At 48.9% G+C, this 18,886-nt stretch overlaps 7 protein-coding genes across 7 annotated transcripts; 2 read left to right on the forward strand and 5 right to left on the reverse strand.

Annotated features, from left to right (window-relative positions):
- Window positions 1-132: 132 nt before the first annotated feature.
- On the reverse strand, window positions 133-2,313 carry PGRI_007660 (aspartate--tRNA ligase MSD1; the record flags this gene model as incomplete). The annotated part of the gene is made up of 3 exons (XM_040788479.1): window positions 133-1,251; window positions 1,312-2,027; window positions 2,103-2,313. The coding sequence occupies 3 exons, from the start codon at window positions 2,311-2,313 to the stop codon at window positions 133-135; spliced, it is 2,046 nt and encodes a 681-aa protein (XP_040652251.1).
- A 1,009-nt stretch (window positions 2,314-3,322) lies between these two features.
- On the reverse strand, window positions 3,323-8,184 carry PGRI_007670 (putative ABC bile acid transporter; the record flags this gene model as incomplete). Its single annotated transcript, XM_040788480.1, has 3 exons — window positions 3,323-5,122; window positions 5,193-7,784; window positions 7,858-8,184. 3 exons carry the CDS (start codon window positions 8,182-8,184, stop codon window positions 3,323-3,325), a joined length of 4,719 nt encoding a protein of 1,572 aa, XP_040652252.1.
- Window positions 8,185-9,930: 1,746 nt separating this feature from the next.
- Window positions 9,931-11,413, reverse strand: PGRI_007680 (uncharacterized protein; the record flags this gene model as incomplete). Its single annotated transcript, XM_040788481.1, has 3 exons — window positions 9,931-10,554; window positions 10,617-10,817; window positions 10,964-11,413. 3 exons carry the CDS (start codon window positions 11,411-11,413, stop codon window positions 9,931-9,933), a joined length of 1,275 nt encoding a protein of 424 aa, XP_040652253.1.
- A 1,235-nt stretch (window positions 11,414-12,648) lies between these two features.
- On the reverse strand, window positions 12,649-14,151 carry PGRI_007690 (FAD-binding oxidoreductase; the record flags this gene model as incomplete). The annotated part of the gene is made up of 2 exons (XM_040788482.1): window positions 12,649-13,835; window positions 13,893-14,151. 2 exons carry the CDS (start codon window positions 14,149-14,151, stop codon window positions 12,649-12,651), a joined length of 1,446 nt encoding a protein of 481 aa, XP_040652254.1.
- A 694-nt stretch (window positions 14,152-14,845) lies between these two features.
- PGRI_007700 (YeeE/YedE family protein) lies at window positions 14,846-15,889 on the forward strand (the record flags this gene model as incomplete). The annotated part of the gene is made up of 2 exons (XM_040788483.1): window positions 14,846-15,133; window positions 15,188-15,889. The coding sequence occupies 2 exons, from the start codon at window positions 14,846-14,848 to the stop codon at window positions 15,887-15,889; spliced, it is 990 nt and encodes a 329-aa protein (XP_040652255.1).
- Window positions 15,890-16,200: 311 nt separating this feature from the next.
- PGRI_007710 (glutaminyl-peptide cyclotransferase family protein) lies at window positions 16,201-17,397 on the reverse strand (the record flags this gene model as incomplete). The annotated part of the gene is made up of 1 exon (XM_040788484.1): window positions 16,201-17,397. One exon carries the CDS (start codon window positions 17,395-17,397, stop codon window positions 16,201-16,203), a length of 1,197 nt encoding a protein of 398 aa, XP_040652256.1.
- Window positions 17,398-17,676: 279 nt separating this feature from the next.
- Window positions 17,677-18,584, forward strand: PGRI_007720 (uncharacterized protein; the record flags this gene model as incomplete). Its single annotated transcript, XM_040788485.1, has 3 exons — window positions 17,677-17,896; window positions 17,952-18,110; window positions 18,169-18,584. The coding sequence occupies 3 exons, from the start codon at window positions 17,677-17,679 to the stop codon at window positions 18,582-18,584; spliced, it is 795 nt and encodes a 264-aa protein (XP_040652257.1).
- Window positions 18,585-18,886: the final 302 nt, after the last annotated feature.

Below are 18,886 nucleotides of genomic sequence, written 5' to 3' on the forward strand. Positions count from 1 at the left end.
TTGACTAAGTTGCAATTATGTTATAGAATCTCCTAGACAAATGCCGATAAAACCTCGGGTATAGTATAGTATAGTACAAAATGAGTTGTCCTAAGGACCATGTGATATACAGTCGCCATTGGCGTTGGGCATCTACTTCCTCAACTTGAGGTGATACGTCTTCAATGCCTCCTCGGTCATTGGGCTCGGGGATCCAACCATGGCATCGTCACCCCCCTTGCCAGTCTTCGGGAATGCAATCACATCACGCACGGATTCCTTGCCAAGCATAACAGCGACAAGTCTGTCGAAGCCGAGGGCAAGTCCGGCATGCGGCGGACAGCCAGAGCGGAGGGCATCGAGAAGATGCGAGAAGTCGGTTAACCGCTCAGCTGGCATTTTCAGAATATCACGGAAGATGAATTCCTGCACTGCTGCGTCGTGGATACGACGACTACCACCACCCAGCTCGACGCCGTTCACGACAAGGTCGTAGTGGTCAGCCACCGCCAGGGTGGGGTCTGTGAGGAGGAGATCGACGTCGGCGGGGGTCTTGGGTGCGGTGAAGGGGTGGTGTGTGGAGGAGAAGCCTGCTGCGCCGCCTTGACCAGGCTCCGAGTCTGATGAGGGGGAGAAGAGGGGGAAGTCAACGACCCAGAGGAAGTCGAATCCAGTTGGAGCAGGCTTGAAGCCGGCTGAGACAGAGGCAGCGTGCAGTGCCCGGCGGAGATCGCCAACCGGGGTTGAACCCCCAGAGAAAGGACCACGGGGGCGGGCCTGCAGAATGATCAGGTCACCGTGGTCAGGGTCTAGTAGCTCCTCGACTTGCTCGGCCGCTTCGAAGCCGAAGGGCTGGAGTCCGCAGAGAGGCTGCTTGCCATTGTAGATGAAGACACCTGGGCCACCGTCCGGGTTATTGTTGAACGGCGCACCGGCGGGGGAGTCGAGGAACTGGCTAATGAACTTGTGCGTTTCGGCGGGATCGTTGTTATTCCCCTCGAGCTTGAAAGCCTCCACAATGGGATTGGTCAGGTCTGAAATCTTGCTGACTAGATCCACGGGGAGAACATGGTCAAGTCGAATGATTTCCATCCCGTATCGCGTGTCCGGCTTGTCCGAGCCATATTTGGCCATAATTTCCTGGTAGGGGACTTTGCGGAATGGCCCCTCCGGGGCAGGATCTTTCATCAAGGACGACCAAAGTCGGCGAATGATTCCTTCCACGGTGCGCATGACATCGTCGCCTGTCGCAAAAGACATTTCCATATCAAGCTATAGATGTCCAATTAGCATTTATCGTCCATCGCCTGATCAAACAACATAATTTCATACCTGAGTAAATTCAGGCTGACGATCCGCGCGCAAATCCTCATCTCGGAAGCAGCGCGCAAACTGATAATACCTGGGTAAGCCACTAGCCATGAGAATCTGCTTATACTGCTGCGGGCTCTGCGGCAAAGCATAAGCCAGCCCTTCCCTCCGTGTAGGTACAATGAATTCCCGAGCGCCTTCCGGCGTAGACTTGAACAATAGCGGAGTCTCGATCTCCACAAACGGCGGCCGACACTGCTCTAGCTCTGCTTTGCAAAGATTGTGCGCGCGGGCGCGGAAGCGCAGTGCCTCGCGCAGCTCTGCATCCGAGCGAAGTTGAAGGTACCGTTGCTCGGGTGGGAACACAGTGTCAGGCGTCATGATTAGATCCTTGGGGAAGTCGTTGAGAGGGTGAATTTCTTCCAATGCGAGCTCCCATAGATCTTGGGCTGGTGTGTTATCTGCCTCTGATGGTTTCGTCTTTTTCTTTTGAACTATTCCACGCACAGCCACGGGGCTGTTCGCGTTCACGGTCTTGAGCTTCTCGAAAGCATCGTTCTTGGCGAAAGCTATGATTTGTAGGCTGTGTTGCAGGGTGGGATCGGATAGGCGTACGAAGGATAGTTTCTTGGAGAGATCTGCGCGGTTTCCGAGATACCCATGTAGTACTACTTCCGTGTGTGGCTCGGCCTGTGCAAAGAATGTTTCGAAGTCGTGAGTGGCAGGAGGGAAGTCCACTGGTGGGCATCATGTTAGTCAATACCCTCTATAACCATTGAAGACAAGCATTTTAGCATAAGGCAGCCACATACCTGCCCGTTTATAAGCCTCCAGAAAAGCAGGAAGCTGTTTAGGAGGCTCCTCCTGTCGCAGACAAGCGCGAGCATGGAACTGCCGCGGCGTCTGAATGGGGCTATAGCATTGTCTGGCCCAAGCGACTGATCGACCCCGCAGGAGGTTGGAGATCTCGATGTAGCTAGATCTCAGCCGCAAAGAGCGGAGCTGCACGGCAGCGATTGGCATATTTCAATTGTCGCGAATGCTATTGTAGCCAAACCGGAAGAAAGCGAGTCATCGGACAACCTGATCATTAGAACCGGCAGAATGCCACTCCGCCCTAGAAGCGGACTAGCGCCCGCAGAAATAAAAAGCGCGGGATTTTCGCTCGTCCGTTTTTCTTTTCTTCTTCATCCTTCCAAGTTTTATACTTGTGAGTATTCCTGTTACCAGCCCTTTCAATGGGATTACATTTTTGATCGCTGTACTGACTGTTTCCCAGAATGATGAAAGCCTAGTGTGTTATATATGAGACAGTCTCTGCCCTCTGAGACGTGCGGCTCTCTCTCTTCGGAGAGCCTAAGGGCTGTACGAATCGAGGGTAGGGTATGTGATATATGCGTTCGGCATACCAACCTTGTTTACTTGACGGACGCGATGAAGGCATCTCTGATCCAATTTACAAGACTTGAAGGTGTAACCATTGGCTTTGAGCTATGGTTTGAGGACTTCCCTTGAAGCTGGAAGAGATGGATGTTGGACAGGTGTTGCTACCAACTCCTCTTGTGTCTGAGGTCCTCTCTTTCGGCTCTGAGATTCGGATATAGCTGGCTATAGTTGGTCTCTCGGGGACTTGTTCCTATGTCTAGATTATTCTCGGCAGCAGGGTTATAGCAGAGCCAATTGTGACAGGCATATTCGCCTTTTGTCATTGTTGACTCTATAAACCTACTAGTGAGAAGCCAGGCATTTTTAGCAAATATAATGAACTTGACCAAACTCTTCATTCCAATATTCAGGACCCTTCACTTGACTAGTAGTATAATAGGGCTATGTACTGGTACTGTGTTGAAATCATATCTTGAAATCCATTAGCTCTTCTGGTGCAATTTATATTTCGAATCACATCAATGCAGTATTTTGATATGCTGCCCAGGTGGCTTTTCCCAACATTCTGTACAAAAAAAACAAACTCAAATATGTATGGTCCTCTAATCCCCTATATCAGTCTCTTTGAACACCTTTTCATGCATTTTCATGCAAAAATCATTTTCTCCAACACCTCCTTCTCTCCACTGTTTTCAACAAGATTCTTGAACACACCCCCCTCAATCCCCATAAGATCCTTAGGCGAGCCAAACTCAGCTGCCTTTCCAGCATCCATAACAAGAATGCGATCAAAGTCAGCAATTGTACTAAGACGGTGCGCAATGACCAGTAGGGTGGTAGCATTACGTCCGAATTCCGCACGGATAGACTGCTGAATCAACGCGTCGGTCTCCATATCGACAGCCGAGGTCGCCTCGTCTAGAACCATAATCTTGGGCCGCGCGACGATAGCACGGGCAAGACAGAGGAGCTGGCGCTGACCTTGGGACAGGTTGAGGCCGCCTTCAGAGATGGTCGCAGAGAGAGATGTGAAAACATTTGCATTAGTCTTCTGGGCCGTTGGTGTGGAGGCGCCTGTTTCGCTAGGCTGGCGGGGCGTGGCAGTCCGCGATGTGAGGGTGAGCTCATCATCGTCGGCCTGGGAGATGAGGTGCACGCGTGCTAGCGCATCGTACAGCTCTGTATCGCTGTATTCTTCGAACGGGTCGAGATTCGATCGCACCGTGCCAGAGAATAGAACTGGGTCTTGCGGAATGATCGCAAGTCGGCTGCGGAGATCGTGCAGTTTGATCTTGGAGACATCGATTCCGTCGATGAATATTTGACCCGAGCGTGCTTCTAGGAACCGGAATAGTGCAAGCGTTAACGAGGACTTTCCTGCCCCGGTGCGTCCAACGACGCCGACGCGCTGGTTCTTCTCCGCCGAGAAGCTGAGCCCCTTCAATACTGGTGGGAGATCTGGTGCGTAGCCCACCACAAGATCGTGGACTTCGAGATGGCCCTCTGTAGGCCATGCAGCGGGTGCATCTGCTCCTCCTTGGTTCTCGATCTCGATGTTGGAATACTCGATGACACGCTCTACGGCGTTCATGTTCAGTTCAATGTTAGCGTATTGCCGCAGCGCCATCGTAATCGCAGTGTTATACTGCAACGCAAAGCTGAGAGCGAAACCAGCAAGTGAAGCGCTGATACCTGGAAGGTAGACCACCAGTCCAGCAGTGACAGTTGAAAAGATCGCGCCGACGACGCTCATGCGGAACGCGAGCCAGCGATTGAATAGCCATAAGGTCCAAAATGCTTGTGCATGGCGGTTGATCTTGTTATACATGATTTCAACGTAGGTGTCTGGCTTGCTGAAGGCACGGATGGTAATTAGGCCAGCAAGACTAGACCCAAACTGCTCAAACACAGGGCTTTTCGCAGTGCTCTCGAGACGTTTGATCTGACGGGCCCCTTCCAAATAGGATACAGCCAGCTTTAGACATACGAGTAACAGGACGATGCCGAATAAGATCACCGTCCAATTGACAAGCATTCCCGCAATCATGATGGCGAGAACATCTAGCACTTTGCCTCCGAAAAATCCGATGTCGTATCCGATTCGAGAATCGAGGGAGTGGAAATCCGCTGTAAAGCGGTTGAGAATTCGCCCCAATGGAACAGTGTCCAGCCACCGGAGTGGCGCGCGGAGGATAGCATAAATCAAGCCATTGAACAAGTTCCTTGAGGCCCGGACTGATGCGGACAGAATGCAGTAGTAACGAACTGTCCCGATTATACAGGCAATGATCGAGATGGCAACATAGACTCCGAGGTACATAGAGAGATCGTCGTGCTGTGGCACCGGTGCAGTCGGTTGCATGGTATGCTGCAATAGGATACTGTATTGCTCAGGATGGGCCTTAGTATTAGAGGATGAACTTGTCCAAACATTGATCCACCAAGACTTTTGTAATATGGTTAGTCAAATCAACACGAATATAGACAATAATGTCTTGGGATTCCATGCAACTCACCCGTCCAATCAAGAGGGTCGAGTAAAATAGATAGACCGCGAGCGTCATCAACCAATAGAACACGGAGCCACCTTTATTCAAGAAAGCAAAGTACACCTCCAGACGCACAGAACCAGTTTCTCGTTTTTCATCTTCAACGAACTTCTTCGGTGCAGGCGTCTGTGCAGTAGGAGCTCCACTTCCGGTGGAGGTTTGCCCAGTTGTAGCTGTGCTCGTGTTTTGATAGGATGTATTCGAGATAACCTTTTGCAGAGTTGTCTCCTCGTCGTTGAGTAACTCACCATCGTCTCTCTCTGATACAAGATCTGCTTGTTCGGCGGCTTGTTCTTCGCGAAGGATATCCTCTAGATGATGTGATTTCCTCAGGTCATCAATAGTACCTGCATACTTGACCCGACCATTCTCCAACAGAACAGAGTAGTCTGTTCGAGGAAGACACAGCGCAACATGGTGAGTGACCAAGATCCGAGTCCGGTTCTGGCCGAGTTCACCGGTGAGAGCTTTCTCAAAAAGATGACGACCAGTGTGGGCATCGAGAGCGCTGAAGATGTCATCCATGATAAGTATGCCAGCTCTGGAGTACAATGCGCGGGCAAACGAAACACGCCAGCGTTGGCCACCGCTCAGATTAACACCATTAGCACCAATATCGGTCATATCGCCATCCGGCAGCATCTCGAAATCTTTTTCCAGAGCGCAAGCAAAGATGACCTTTCGATAGCGCTCTGCGTCATCTGGGAGTCCGAAGAGAACGTTCGCTTTGATGGTAGCATTTTCAATCCATGGCATCTGTGCAACGTAGGCAATCGCCGAATCGATAATCCAATTTGCCTTTGTCGCGACGTGATCAAATCGGTCTGTGACAGGAGGTGGAACGGGTGCCATGATCGTCCCATCAAGGACATCACATTCACCCAAGATGGATGAGAGAAGCAGGCTCTTTCCAGAGCCAGTTCTACCCGATACGACGCTTAGACCTTTCGTCGGGAATTTCAAGGTCATGTCGCGCAGAACGAAACGATCCTCAGAATCTTTGATATCTTCTTCATCCGCAGGCCAGGCAACGGAGGCGTTGTCGAAAGCGATGTATTCAGCAGCGACAGTATTGACAGCATTTTCGGGGGAAGCCAAGAACTCGTCGATACGGTCAGCGCTAACTTTCGCCTCCAGACCCATTGACATGAGCTCTGGTATAATAGCGAGCGCCACCTCGAGAGCATTGAAGATTGCCATAGCCGTAAAAGCAACGGAAGGTGTCAAAGTTCCATTAAGAATGGCGTATGTAGTCAACGAAACGGCGGACAAGCCGACAGGACCGAGAACCCAGATCGCGAGTAGACCGATATCCGCAAGGAAGGAAGCCCACAGTGCGCCAAGTTCTGTTTCTCGCGTATCCCGAACACGCTTCTGCCATTGCTCCTCCAAGGCCGAGAATTTGATCTGTCTGATTCCCTGTAGTACTTCGGTAACGATCGCCAGCTTCTGATCACGCGATTTCATCAATCGGTCCTGGGCATTCGAATATTTTCTAGCTGCGTATGCATTCAGTGGAGTCACAAGAAGAGAGACTGAAAGACCGGCAAAGGCACTGCGCCAGCCGAGAATTTGGACCAGAAATGCAGCACCGAGAATGATTCTGAAGATCGCCTGTGGGATAATATAGTTTAAAGAGGTAAAGTCGCAAACACGTCGAGCATCCACCGCCACATGGTTTATGATACTCTGGCGGGTTTTCTTCAATGCATCTTCGTCATCCTCGTCGTCCTCCGTGGATCCTTTGGTGGAATTATCGGATTCATCTGGCGTGTTGGACTTCTTTGTCTGCTTAACGTCCTTCCGACGCATGGCTTTGGCAAAAATGACCGCTGACAGCTGTGCAAAGGTTGGAACTCCAAGTTTTGAGTATACCACCCAGAACAGCCATGCCTCCACACTCGAGCTAAGAAACAAGAACCCACCCAGGGCCAGAACCCAGATATATGATGCCCCGACATTCCAGTACGGGGTATCACGCAGTTCAAGTGTTTTCAAGATCTGAAACAGGGCCACCTGCGGCCCAAAGCTCAGGAAGCAAATCAGGAGACTAAGCATCCCCTGAATGACCAGCGACTTCCAATGCGCCAAGATAATCGCTTTCCACAATTTCCGATTCTTTCTAACCATTTCGAATTTCTCACGGAGAGCATCAGCACGATTCGCTGCTATAAGCTTGGGGAGATCCTCGAGCTCCATGGTCTTGTGCTTCACTGCGTGGTTTAGCAATCGATTGGCCCAGCTGAAAGTGAAGCGGCTGAATAGAGAGACTGAAAGCTCCTGCTCAACCAGCTTATCATCATGGTAAACATCTGGACGACGCGGTAGCAGAGTACAGAATATAGCGCGAAGGGCAGCGCTAGCAATTTGAGCCAATTGCAGCGCGACCCAAACCCGACCATGTGGAATGCCGAGTTGTGAGAATACCAAGATGCCCAGTTCAATTCCCGGAACTGCAATGGCAATGAGACTCCCCCAGAAAGCGAAATGGCCTAGAACATATCGGCTTGTCGGCCGAGGCTCAGTGAAGAAAGCAACAGCTTGAATAGTGAGAAGAATCTACAAAATAAGGTTGACTGTTAGTTTTTTCAATCAGATGGTTTATTTTACTTCGTCAAGAATTTCCTCATACCCAGACCCCGAACTGCAGCCATACCAATGGCGTGGAATTGGTGATGGAGAGCTTCAATGTCGCACGAACAGCCAATGCAAGAGTTACCAGAAACCCGGTGGCAGAGAAAATGGCGATAGCGATTCGTTGCCATTTATCAGAGAAAGCTCGGAGGGATTCCTCGGTCGCTTCACCGTCTTCGTCGCAGTAGACATCTTTGGCTAGTTGTATAGGGTCATAGTTACGCGCTTTGCCAGCAATGCGGTTGACGACACTCTGGATGGCAGGTATACTATCTAGAACAACTAGCGACAATGCTAGATAGGTAGATGTCGCTAAATAGGACATGTTCTTCGCACAGGGGGAAAAAAAAGAACAAGGACAAAAAAGAAATACAATAGATTAGCGCGTTATCATTATAACTAATACGAATACCCCTGCTAGCGTCAACTAACTATGTCACATCGAGTGGAGATTATGGGAATAAGACCGACCTTAGACCATAAGTGACTCAGAGACCTCGCATTCATATCAAATTAATGTCAGATCAATTTCCCACCAGGGCTGTGTATTTGAGTCACATGCATTAGAATTATACCCTTACAGGTCCCGTGTTCAAGCAAATATTTGAATATACACTTATCGGTTTCCACTTTTATGTTCACCCCTTGCCGCTTTTAAATCGCCGAGTATAACTGAGAACGCCACTATCGAACTTAACCCTCATACATCACTGCATTAGACTTGTCTAATACATGGAGGTCACTACACAATGGTCAGAATCTGGTCTTATGGAATATAATAAATCGATAAATGCAGGGAGGCTCCACAGCTAAATACCCGATGCGATACATATATAAAAAGAAAAGAGGCTTATATCAACCCCCTGTTCTTTGAAACTCCCCGATCATCAATGCGAACTTCTGATTTCCCTCTCCACCACTCTCCGTATAATCCAGCTAGATCTCTTAAAAAATCTTCCAACCATGTTTCAAATATGCTGGCACTCCTTCCATTGTAGCTTTCAGATATATCCGGGCGTTACTGGCATCTGCTGTCTCAATACCCCATTGAGAAACGCACTTCCTATTCCAATTCTTTGGTACTCTGGTAATACGCATAGTAGTTCAAGAATTACTATTAGCAGTAAGCATTATCTTAAAACTTTCATATAGATTGGCAAAATTTAACGAACCAATATCATTTTCCTAGAGATATATATTCCTACTACGCTTTATCATTTCTTCATAGAACGTGTAAGTACCCTTGTTCAACTTCGTGGCAGAAGCCCACATATTCTGCATTTTGATTTGCGCAAAGTTGCTCAGACTTATGTCCACGGCTCTTTCGAACCCATAAATAGCTGGTAGGTTCCAGCGGCTGCATACGATAATATCACCGGCTTCAGAGTCGACACCCGCTAGAATATAACACGCGGGTTTGGCGAAACACTCGAGCAAAGAGACTGTTTTTAATGTATGAACTGCCAATAGATCGCATCCCTTATATGTGCTGCGCATATACTTGGATGAGGGAAAAGAGCGGATTTCAATGCCCACAAGTGTACTCAGGTCAGATGCATTGGCGTATTCTATTTTAAAGGGCACATATGGACCTGGCGCCATTTCCGATTGCAAATGCTGTGAGTATGAAGGTTTAATCCCAGCGCAACAATATCTGTATACTTGAGTCATTCATCCATTCCTTGGCGCATCACGGAGTACTCAATGAGTATAATCTGAGCATTATCTTAATAATACAAAGCATTTCCTGACTCACTGAGCATCTACAACATATTTCTATCTATGGATAGATCATCTGTACATTAAGTGGTGAGTAGTCCTGTGCTGTGAGATACTCAGGACCTCCAGGGCTGAGCCTCATAAAGCGGCGACACCCCGATCGTTTGCATCCGCTACTACATATTACGCATGTCGGCTTGAACCGACACTGGTCGTTAACTCCGAGCTCGGTAATTAGTTATATTGCGTCTTCAATGGAACATCAGGTGTAAGCACTAAGCATTTACTAACTTTTTCTTAGGAATGTCTATCACTTATATACGGAGTAGCTTATGTCCCATTCAATGTCCACCTAATGCAGGACCGGCCTCCACCCGCGTCTCGGCACAAACTCCTTCACGCCCTCGTCATCCAAGACATCGACCCCCAAACGTGCCGTGATAAGGCTCCGCTCAGCTTCCGGCCCGTGCACGTAAAACGGCTCAAATCCTTCTCCAACATGCTTAGGGATCCACGTTCTTTTCCTACTTGCTTTCGCCCCCTCACTTTGATTTCCTCTCACAATGGTCGGCTTAAATCCAGATGATTCTCGGTCTAAACTAAGGTACCACCGCCGTTGATGGATCGAGCCGATCGTGTTGCTGGACCCGGGGTAGGCGTTGTTTCTTTGAATTTCAAGGTCAGCGGTGTGGGTATCGTCAGCATGTGCATTCTTAGCCGGCCCAGTTTGAGATTCAGATTCAGATTGTTGCGGTGTTGATTCACCCCTTGATTCTTGTTTATCGGGGGGCGGCGAAGGCGATTCGGAATCCGAGGTCGACGGGGCCTGTGGGACCCTTCGCCTAGATGGGTGTCGACGACGCCGTTTAGGGCCTTCGCGGATCGGACGTGCGAAATCGGTTGACTTGTCCATCCGTAAAATAATAGTGTAGTCTTTTGGTAAACGGGTTCCATGTAGTCGGAGTCGGATTTTGCGCTTAGTGTCTTACGCGTTAGAGAACCAAGCTGATATTCCATGTTTTATGGGGATATACATACACTTTGAAAAGCTTCTCGCAACTTCGCACTATCTGAAATCTGCTCTTCTGGTGGACCATGGCTATCTTCGGAGATCTCTGATCGAGAATCATCGGTTTCGGGGCCAGATGGGTCCATATGATAAGGTAGAATTTCATATTCTCCAGTATCCCAGATAATCAGACTCCCCGTTTTTTGGGAAGCTGTTTCAATGAGATGGTTCTGTGAAAATGTAAGCCAATTGCTACCATACGATCTCATTCTAGGTTACAAACCCATAAACAATGAATCCGAGTTTCGGTTGCATTCCGGTTTAATCGCTGGCTATTCGGATCCCCGGGCATCCCATACATAACCGACCAACTCACCGAGCTGGTCTCTGAGAACTGAAGGCGAAGATCATAATGGGGCCCTGCGATGGGATGGTCATGTTGATGGATGACGAAATGACGTCCCTCTGGATGCTCGTTGCGTTTGTACAGTTCGACCCAATCCTTGATGGGTAGCCGCGGTATTGTTTGTTTTGGAAGTGGGCGAATGTATTCTTTGAGCTTTGTGGAAATTGTGGTTACATGATCGGTCACTTCAACCTGGCCTGCTTCGATGGCAGCAAGACTGGGTAAAGTGTTTGGTTGTGATACGTTCGATAGGATAGCGTCTCCTTCATCTCCATCCTGGATACATTTGATGGATGATCCTTTTCGTGGTGGAGAGACAGGCGCATTTAGGCTTAAGAGAATTGGGCGCTGTTCATCTAGTAGGATTTCCTTTCGCAGCTCATGCTCTGGGCTGGTTTCTGGGCTGTAGGCGCGTTTCATGATTGGACTTGGCTAGGGTGTGTTGCAGCGACTATCAAATGAGATCTTCAGCCATCACATTCAATGGTTTCATTGAATTCAGGTGTTATATGTATGGCTTTTATAATGGAAAGTGAGTTCCTGTCGGCCAGGGTCCTGGAATCCGCTTAGTAACAAACGGCTCAACCCCGGGGCCGGGCGTGGACTTCCACCGCCCCCCCTCCCCCCCGGGACAAGGGCCAACGACGTCAAAAACATTAGATATGGAATATTCCATCAGTAGCTGGAATATAGTGTGAGATTACCTTTTATTTTGTATAGGAAGCATACATCATTAATTTCAATTACAATAGCCTCCTGGGATAGTTGTACTTCTCTGGAAGTGACCCTGGAAAATAAAAATGGCAAGAGCAAAGGACCCATCCATTTTAGGAAGGTACGTGAGAGTATAAAAGGACTCCCCCCACCTTTCTTCCTCTTCTCTTCTTCCTCTCCCCAACCCTCTCGACTGTACTCTCCGTAGCCCACCTGAGACAGCGTTGAGGACCGTGCCTTTCCTATGAAAACCGGAAAGATGTCAACATTACCAACCTTGGAATTGTTGATGTCTTCTCAGGTCCGCACCCACATCAAACGGGGAGTTCTCGTGCGAGTTTTGACAAGTCGTGACTGAGCCTTCAGGTTCGATAGTCACTGACGGAACCCACGGAATACATGGGGGGTGTTCACACCCTATTTCATTTCATTGTATGCTAGTTATCTACTTGTTTGTTGCTGTCACGACCTGATCTGTTGTCGCATCTTATTACGTGTATGTTTGCGTGTTTGTGTGTTTGCATGTTTGCTTCTTTGTTTGGTCTTTCTTTCAATGTTGTTTCTTCAATGTTTGCTGACCAGTGCTACGAGTCATAATCGGGAAGGGGGTTTGCTTTCTCATGTCGTTAGCTGCTATGCAATTGCAAGTGGTGGGAAGAAAAGGAAGAAATCCTGGCAAATTGTATAAGGTATTATGTATCGCAGCTACCTTCTTGAAATAATCTATGACTATTTCACACACTTCCCATGAGAAATGTTTAAACCTTGAACTTGTTTCAATTTGAAGCTACATTCCGTGAAATATAATAGAAACCATACGCAAAAAATATATCACAGTGCCTGTTTTTGCGTCAGTATAACATCTGAGTATGCCACCCTATTTCTTCCCAAGCATCCCTAACTGCGAGGATCTCCCACAACCGTCCAATAATGTCAGATACTTAGCTATGGGAATCGGCAATGGGATTAACAGCTACACTCTGTGGGTTGTGAAAGACATCCTTCGGATCAACAAGAGTCTTGATATGTTGAAGTCGTCCAAGATTGGATCCCCAGTATGCCATTTGACCATTTTTGATATAAGGATCAACATATCCCGGATACGAACGAAGAGGACCGGGTGGTCGATTCTCCATCACAACTTGATGCAAGCGATCAAGAAACCTCCTGGACAGGTATGCCGGAGGCTCAAAGCCAAGAACTGCATAGGATTGCATCCACATGACAGCATCACGGTGAACATAGGCCGTGGCATTCATAGGAACATCGTTGGTTGCGCCTCCTTCCAGGTCGAAAATAACCCACCAGTTCTGAGTACCCTTCGGTGCAATGTCGAGGTATGTGAACAAGGCGACTAGGGCGTGCTCGGAGAACAGTTCGTCGACTGTGAAAGATACTGACTTAGAGTAGAACGAAGTGAGTAAGGCTCCGCCGATCGAGACTATGTAATTCTCAGCTGCATGGGCTAGTAAAGCCAGCCAGTTTGTGATGTATGCGACATTTCCCTTGCTCTGGATAGGGAGATTGTTCTCGTGCTCAAATTCTTGGAACTCTGCTGTGGTTCCAAAGAAGCTGCCTGTGATCACAATACCCCCCGGGAAGACTGTGAGCTCCGTGGAATAATTACGGGTAATATTAGGCTTTGCCACGACAGACTGCCAAGCTTGGAAGATTTTGACTTTGTCCAGTACATCTCCCTGGCTGAAAGTATAGGTGTATTGCACAGCGCCTTTTGGAATCTCCTGAGTGCGAACTTTGAACTCAGTCACGATGCCAAAGCTGGCGCCCGCACCCTTAATAGCCCAGAAAATGTCTTGGTTCTGGGTATCCGATGCTATCACAATGCTAGAATTGGCCAAGACTACTTCAGCCTCTAGCACATGGTCCAGCGCAGTTCCCCATAGTCGCGACATGAGACCGAAACCACCAATGGTGAAATGACCGCCAACGCCGACTTGTGGACAAGCTCCATGTGTCATCGCTCTACCGCCTGCATGCATAAGACGGTCTTTGAGATCACCCAAATTTGTACCGGCCCCAACCGTGGCAATATGGGTGTCTGGATCCATGGAGAATTGTTGGAAGTTTCTTAGGTCGACGACGACATGACCATCGGCTCCTCCCAGACCTACCATAGTATAGCTGGTTCAGCAAGGGTAGGATTTAGACCAAGAATGCTTCATACCATAGTTACCATAGCTGTGGCCTCCACTGTAGGCTTGCACCTGGTAGTCTCTCTCAACGGCACAACGGACGATTTCAGCGACTTGAGTCGTAGTAGTCGGATATGTGATCACATCAGGATGGACAGGGATGGCCAGGTTATAAGATGGCAAGGCCCGGAATTCATACGAAAAGTCCCCGCGAAATGTGGCCATGTTAGGGTTTCCTCCCACGGCGGCCATGAAGCATTCACGGCCGGCGACGCTAGATGTATTCCCCATTTTGTATGAGAATGAGAATTGAGGATTACTTCTAGAAGGTCAAGTAGAAGGTAGTAAGGGGAAAGATCCTTACCTTAAGGACCGGTTGAACATATAGAGGGAGCTGGACAGCGACTGCTTCACGAGACGGAGAGTCCTGGTCAAGTTTGCTGTTCACTCCGATGTCTCATTTTCTCGGTGTCACAGTTGTTACATATGTCGCGATTGTTACATTTGTTGCTTATAGGGGGTCTCCTGATTTAAAGATGTTCGTTAAGCATGTCATGCTACTGCATGCATGTACTAGTGTGACACGGATAATTTGTATATGAAAGTGCATAAAATGATGGAATTGAGAGTAAATGTTTCAAATAGTCAACCAATAAACTCATAACAGCCTATAGTGAATACCGAGAGATGCCGAAAGAGACTGCTCGGGGACCACCATAACGGCGACGTCAATGGTCCCCGATCCGGAAACTTTTTTGACAGGAAAGAATATGGAGATCCTATCTCGACTCCTTTATTTCATTACTCTCTTTTCAATCATCGAATTCAGGAAAATTCCCGGTTATAGATATTATTTTCTCTATCCTCCTAGGGTGTTCTATACTTCAGCTATCAGAAAGACCTCCAATCAACGCCCCAACACTTCCCGCAATGACATCAGGAGGAAAACTTTAAGAAAACGACGAATCGACAGAGAATTAACATCATGTTCACACCAATTCATACCACACTAGGCGCGCTGTTACTATTCCACGGCTCAAGCGGCCTGCTTATACATAACGGTGCCGTCTTCGGTATATCCTCTCTCCTATCCGGATGCGCCTTCAATCCCAGTCGCGATAATGTGCCCATAATCGCGGGTTTGGTATCCAGCATTGTGCCGGTGTACTTGCTGTCACCATCGTTGATCCCGAACTATCCCGCACAGCCGAATTCCTGGGCTTCAGCTGCAGCAACGTTGGGAGTGGGCTTCCTATTGGGATGGGGGACAAAGGTGAGGAGTATCGGACATGATTGAAAAAGGAACAAGTTGACTAATAGTATGTAGAACGGTCGAGGCTGTACCTCAGGCCACATGCTGTGTGGCCTCTCGCGCCTCTCGCCCCGCTCGTTGATTGCAACCGCCATCTTCTTCACAACTGCATTGCTCACGGCGAACTTTGTTGAGGGCGGATCCAATATCCCGTCTTGTGGTACGGTCCCGTGCTATACACCAGTGTATCCGGCTGGATCCGAGTTGGGCTTCATGGCTGGTGCAGCACTGCTGGCGGCCATCACGAACTTCATCATTGTCCCGCGGATGCGTCGGTCGGAGGAATCTAAAGTCGCCTATTCCTATGTGGCAGGGTTGGAGTTCGGTCTGGGTCTTTGGATATCTGGAATGGCAGACCCAGCCAAGGTGCTGAGGTTCTTCGCCATCTTGACTGACCCATCCCGATTTGATCCGTCGCTGGCGCTGATCATTCTGTTTGGAATTGGACCATCCCTGTTCACTTTCCTGACTAAGAAGCCAGGCCAAGCGGTCGAAAAGGGAAAGCCTGTTGCAAAGCCTACCCTTGCTGAGAAATGGCGACTCCCAACAGCCACCGTGAGTGATATAGATTGGCGGTTCGTTGCAGGTGCTGCATCGTTTGGGCTAGCCTGGGGACTGAGAGGGGTCTGCCCAGGCCCTGCAATTTTGCGAACAGTCCTACAACCGACTTGGGGACTCATCACGATGGGTGGATATATGCTGGGCAACCTCTTTTAAAGGGAACAGGGAATAGAATGTATAGAAATTTAATTCGTCATTAGCTTTGCCATCGTCGGTGAATATAGTTGAAATCGGTGCATGATGGCGCAAGGGAAGCCCAAAGAGATTGAGGTTCGGATATCTCAGGAGCTGTGTCCGAGGTTTGATTAGCAAAGGAAACAATGCCATAGAATATGTACATAGTCGGTTCAAGAGAATATATGCCATTGGTCCATGAATAAATGCATTGGGTATATAACAGAGGGGGAAAAGGCCAGACAGGGGACTAAAAGTATAAAAGTGACCTTGGAAGTAAACGGAAGGATGGCTTACAACTCAGTCTTCCTGTTCATGAGTGCTTCTAACTCAGCAGACTCGTCGTCACTGCGTCGACTGGGGCTAGATGGATGGTCAAAATATCCTTCCAATTCCATCCACTCAGCAGCGAAGGCCGTAACTAGCATGCTCCAGTCCTCGACGGTATCCAAATCTAAATGTTCACCATCGTCGTCGATCGTATGCCAAACAGGAGGGAATCCCTTGAAGGGAGCAAAGTCAATGAGATGGAGGATCTCAACTCCCTTTGCGAGGAAAGGGATATGATCATCCTGGATGCCACCCATAGGCGCGAGCTTGTGCCCATCATTTTCGGTATCGACGAACCATGGATCAGCCGAGGTAGACTTGAACTGCTTCAATAACCTGAACTGCTTCTCAAGGGCGCCCAAGCGTTGATAAGCCCAATGGGTGGTCTCATAGTAAGAGTGAATTGTCGGGGATTTCGAGCCTAGCAGATCCAAAAGGACAAAAAGAGAGATTGATGACAAGGGAGTCTTGAATTCCGACATCGCGGGATAGACTTGGTCATCCCAATGTGTAGCCAGGGCACGAGCTCCATAGAGAGAATCGGTCTCAGTCCAGTGGTCAAAGGCTTCCTCGCCATCCAAGAATATAACCTGAAGACCCCGCTCCTCTTCGACGTAGTCATTTAGACCCTGCGCCTCCAACACCGACCATTTCTTCTCCAGCGCGGCGTCGATGCTACGCATGGCGTGCATAATTATTGCACATGGTGCAGCACTGTCGATCCCCCCAATGAAGCCTTTTGGTTCTATCTTGCTGTCATAATGGGCGACAAGGGTGAGCCGACCAACGTCGCCAACTGAGGCCCAAGGAGGATCGCGAGTAGCGATGAAGTTCCGGAAGGGTACATCCTTTCCCTTTGATAGTGGTGTTTTGGCTGTAGAGTTGTGAACCTCAACAGTCCATTTGGGCAATGTAGTTCGAAAAAAGTCGGCGAAGTGATTCAGTACCGCGGTGGAGCCGGGGGTGCCAGGGACGCGGGTCCTTAGTATAGGTGATAGCAGAGCGCCATTGTGAATGTCGAAGTCGTTATTGGGCCGCGGAAGTTCGGTTAGCGTCTTATCTGATAATTCCTCGTACGCTTGTACATATGCTAGAAGCGGTACAAGAAGGCACAGCCAAAGTGACACAATGCCAGGTGTTATGCGATAAGCCGGAAACATGGCGTTGAAGGAAAGCTCACGCTAAGTGCTCATGACCCGCATCAAAGCAACAATCGGATGGAGTAAAAGCCTAGTCCAGCCAGGTACTCAACGGTGCTATATAGGGTATGAGAACAAAGGAGAACGGGTCAAATACTGACAAGGATCAGCTCACGGAGTAATCCTAATGGAGCGGAGGCTAAGGCGGTCACATTTTTGCCAAGCAATCGGCATCGCGGCGATTTATTGGGGGTGTTGACCCACGTCCAAAATGTAAGCCAACTACATTACACAGACACAATGCGACTACGGGTTCTACTTCACCCTCAATTACGAACAAGCCTACCAGAATGTGCCCAGCGCAGTCTGCGTAGGAACGTCTGGGTCCGATTCAAGTCGCAAATACCTCGGCCGTCGCAGAAGCATCTTTCGCCATTACCCAAATCGAAGGAAACCGTCCCAGCTACACGTTCTCCAGCCACAAGAAACCTCACACCCCCAAAGACAACCACTAGGGCAGGTAGTGTGAACCGTCCCCGCCAGTAATTGAGTGTGCATGCTGACCTGGGTTCTAGGTCCACCTGAACGAATCTTAGTCTACTATGGAGGGACAGGCAGGGCCATCTTCCTAGGGACGCTGCGAATAACCACAGTGCTTCTTTTTGGTGCAGCATGTCTAATCGTTGCGCCAGCATGCTCCGTGGCTGATTACCCCTGGTACAGCACACCCGCCGGTAAGCTACATAACTTCGATATTACACCACTTGAGCGTTTATGCTGATTTTACTTTAGTGGTTGTTGCTGGCGCTCTCCCAATGATATTTGTCTCCTATACTGCTGCGCCGTATGTGAACTTTATCCATTTGGCGCTGCCCGCTTTTGCCAGGAAATCCCGGGAAGCTGCCGTCCAGTATGCAAAAGACCTGCCTCCGACAGCCGTGCTCTATCTCACCAACATGCGGTTCAATACAATTCCCCGGCAAACAGCTGTCCGTGTTGGAGATCTGGTTCCATTCAAAGACGCCTTGCGGCCCGTCACATTCAAGAATCTGAATCCGTCACCGCGACGCTGGTGGCAGGGCAGAGCTCCAACCCAATTCTATACTGGAACTCACAGTAAACCTGGGAGACAGACGTCAGCTTTCTTCCCAGAACTGTGGAATGGCATTTACCAGCAAATTCAAAGAGCGAAGTCGCAATCTCATTGATCGAATATAAATTTGGGACTAGATTGCTGGTTACCTCGACGGCCTGACGTCAACTCCTCTTAGTTGATCGATCAAAACCGCCGGGTTCAACCCCGTTGATTGACGCGTTAGTAACGACCAACTGATAGTTGGTCGCAATCCGAACATTGTGATACCCTCTGACTCGAGGTCTTGAGTTTGCCATGTAGTCCTAGTCACAATGAACGCGTGTTAACGCGAAGGACATACTTATGTTATAAGGGGGGAACACCCATCTCTTAGTCTCAATCGAGTTGCAGTTAACGTGTATCATTTCTGTTAGC

This window comes from Penicillium griseofulvum (assembly GCF_001561935.1).
Source record: "Penicillium griseofulvum strain PG3 chromosome Unknown contig_79, whole genome shotgun sequence".
Taxonomy (NCBI): Eukaryota; Fungi; Ascomycota; class Eurotiomycetes; order Eurotiales; family Aspergillaceae; genus Penicillium; species Penicillium griseofulvum.